At 40.4% G+C, this 3,294-nt stretch overlaps 1 protein-coding gene across 1 annotated transcript in view; it reads left to right on the top strand.

Annotated features, from left to right (window-relative positions):
• Window positions 1-1,097, top strand: part of LOC119422436 (protein tweety homolog 3) — a 26,165-nt gene extending 25,068 nt beyond the window's left edge. The window contains exon 15 of the mRNA XM_037689807.1: window positions 221-1,097. Coding sequence (XP_037545735.1) covers window positions 221-355 — 135 coding nt within the window. The 3' untranslated portion in view covers window positions 356-1,097. The remainder of the gene's footprint in view (window positions 1-220) is intronic.
• The last annotated feature ends 2,197 nt before the right edge of the window (window positions 1,098-3,294 follow it).

The raw sequence follows: 3,294 nt of genomic DNA, 5'->3' as shown, positions 1-3,294 counted from the left end.
TATCTCTATCTCTATCTCTATCTCTATCTCTATCTCTATCTCTATCTAATCTATCTTATCTATCTTATCTATCTTATCTATCTTATCTATCTTATCTTCCTATCCATCCAATCGTTTACCATCATTGTTTTTTTCCTCTATCTGTCTTGTCCTCCTCACTGCTCATCGTTTTCCTCTCTTGTGCTCCCTCTCTTCTTCTATGCCTCCTCTCTTTTTCCAGTACACCTCCAGTATGAGAGCAAAGTACCTGGCCACCAACCGACCGGAGCAGAATCGCCGCTCCGTTCCCAACGACCAACTGGATCCTGCCAGCCGGCCTCACCCCGCTGCCCGACCTCAGTCCTCGGTCCACTAGAGACCACTTCAATTCGGCACTGCCTCAGTCCTGTTCTCACAGCCAAACGCCAGACCCAACTCAGCGCTCATGCCAGAGCTCAACTAAGTGCATTTAGGAGCACACTTCATCAAAGATGAACTTCATCACCATTTCTTCATGAAACAATGGAACTCATCAACCAACGCGAATGACTGCACTTTGAAATTCAGCTCTGACTTCTCACCTACAGTTCATCCTAGAGGAAGATAATCATCCTTTAAGGTCACTATTCCTACTTCTTTTAATGTCTTCACTCAGCTGTTCATTCCACTACCCACAATGCATCGCAACAAGAGAGCCTCCACAATTTAAGCTTCTGTTTGTCAGATATTTCCCTCCCCGCTTTGTACGCTGACATTCCAGTACTTATCAGTATTCGACTCAGTCTCTTTTACATTCAGACCACACACACACTCGCCTGCTGTACAGAGCTGTAAATAGTCAACATGTGCTTTATTCTGATTTAATTAAAAATAGCCTGTCGAATCCTCACTGGTTACGTGATGTGCTGTGTGTTTAATATAAAACTTTCTCGACGTTTCTCTTGTACGAACACACAGACACCAACTGGCGGACAAACAAACTGAACTCTCACGCTTACAACAAAACAAACCAGTGAGTCAGAAAGCCATGTTTAGATAGGAACTGATACGAACTGTGCCACCACGTTCACATTTACAAGACTTGAATTGTGAGATTTAAAAAAAAAAAAAAAAAAAAAGTGCGTCCACGTCTCTTTTCATACTTGTTTACATACAGTACACACATTTTTGAAAATGAGCCAGGAACCAAGTTGTGAAACAACTGCTTCTCAAATGGAAAATGGAGTCAGAGACCAGTGACATTAGAAGGCTCCACGTGCCAAAAAACTGGAAAATAAAATGAAGGATGCCTGATTCTGTCGTCATCTCCTACTGCCTCCAGATGACTGAAAAAAGGGAAATAAAGCTCAGACGGAGTGTTTCCCCTGTGGCTGTCAACGATGATGGAACAAGGACTTGAAAAGGAAACAATGGGACACATTATTTGTGACTTAACATTTGTAAGGTGCTATACAAAGGTGTCAAGACCTCAAAAGGTCAGGACTGAGATGGAAAGAAACATTACTGTTACTTTATGTTTTTGTTAGTTTTTTGTTTAGTTTTTTTAGGAATGTAATAAGGAACACAGAAAGCAACACAAGTAGAACAAATTTACTTCAAAACCTGAAAGTAAATATTGTCTCGAAACCTGAAAAAAACAAACAATGTTACATAAAAACCATAAGAGCGTTGGGTGGTGGTTTTTTTGGATGTTTTTTTTTTTACTTAAAAAGATAACAGTGATAATTTAATGTGTGGGTTTTAGAAACGGTATGATCAAATAATATCTTACCTGTTGTAGATGGCTCCTTGACCGGCGTCAGTTTGGATAAACTGTTTAATTTTGACCAGATTGATAAACTAGCAGCTAGCTTAGTGATGCTAAGACAAAAGTGGATTGCTGCTGTCTTAAAACATTTATAACAATTTAGAGTAGTTAATGAAACTCTTTATTTATAAACTTTATAACGGCATTCCACTTTGCACTACATTATTATTTTTGGCTGAAATATTATGATAATCTGGCAGGAAAGCAGGAAGTGGCCCAGGCTGCAGTGGAAATACTACAACTTGCTGCTGCTGGTTGTGCTTGCAAATAACCTTAGAATTTTAAGTAAATAATTGTGTAAAGCCAAATTGACAATCGTGGAAAGGTTTATGAAAATGGCTTCACGCAAATTACTGAAATAATTTTGAGATTAAAGCTATTTTAGGATAGCATCCATCTGCTTTAGCCCTGATCCTGCTCAGAGAAGCTGTTAGCTCAATAACCTGGTCAGAACTAAACGATATTTCTCCAAGCTGAGGTTCCTTGCATCTATCTATAAGAAGTAACCTTTCCACAGAACCCCACTTCTGAAGATCTGAACTACCACTTTAAGTTGATATTTAGAATGTGATACTGTGACAAACTTTAGTTTTCATTTCTTTACTCCATATTGTTGTGTCTTCTCTTAAGCTTTGATTAAGTTAACTGGTTTCCACTTAACAGTTTTTTTTTTCTTAATTTTGACCACTTGAAGCACAAATTCTGTTCAGGACGACTTTACGAGCTGGAGAATTCAAACTCACTGCCTGGGACACTGCCAGTGGCTTCCCCTCGTGCTCTAAACACTCTGTGCACAGTGTACAAAACTAGTAGTAGTAAAACTGTGTGTGCGACCTCTCTGCATCGTGATTGGCTCTATCTATCTCAGTGTAACTCTGTGAGCGTCCGGTTGATCAGTGTGTCTGACTGGCTGCCTATATAACCCGAGTTATGTCTACATCGCCGCTGCACACACAGTAACGCACACCTATATGCACTCATACATCCAAGGATCACTTCAAATCCATCGTTTTGTTGCATTTAGAGCTGTAGTAACTCCACACTCTCCTCACACTAGTTAGAAGTGACAGCGTTTCACGAGCAAAGTGAGCAAAGCCCTAACATTCAACAGCCATTCTTACACGTTTAATCGATGACCACTTCTCGTATTAGCGAGACAACCTTACACGTGTGATGTTGTTATGGTAACGATGCTACCTACGGTCAGGGCTATTCAACTAAATGTCTCAGAGGGTCACAGTTACTTAAAACCAAGAGCTCAGGGGCCGGACAGCCAGCAGTTATTGTCATTAAGTAAGGTTGTTTTACGATTTAAAATCGAGTTCTATTTAAAAATGAACCCATTGGTGGGCCGAACTGAGCACACCCGTGGGCCTGATTTGGCCCCCGGACCACCAGTTGAATAGCCCTGATCTAGTACTTTTCAGTGTTTTCTTGCAACATTGATGCAACCATTAAGATCTGTGGGACAAGTCACTGATTAGCGGCCTTTCGTAACGTTTTTAAGC

This window comes from Nematolebias whitei, chromosome 16 (assembly GCF_014905685.2).
Source record: "Nematolebias whitei isolate Nwh7 chromosome 16, NemWhi1, whole genome shotgun sequence".
Classification (NCBI taxonomy): Eukaryota; Metazoa; Chordata; class Actinopteri; order Cyprinodontiformes; family Rivulidae; genus Nematolebias; species Nematolebias whitei.
Note: the sequence above shows the minus strand (reverse complement) of the source record. Positions and strands in the feature narration are given on the sequence as shown.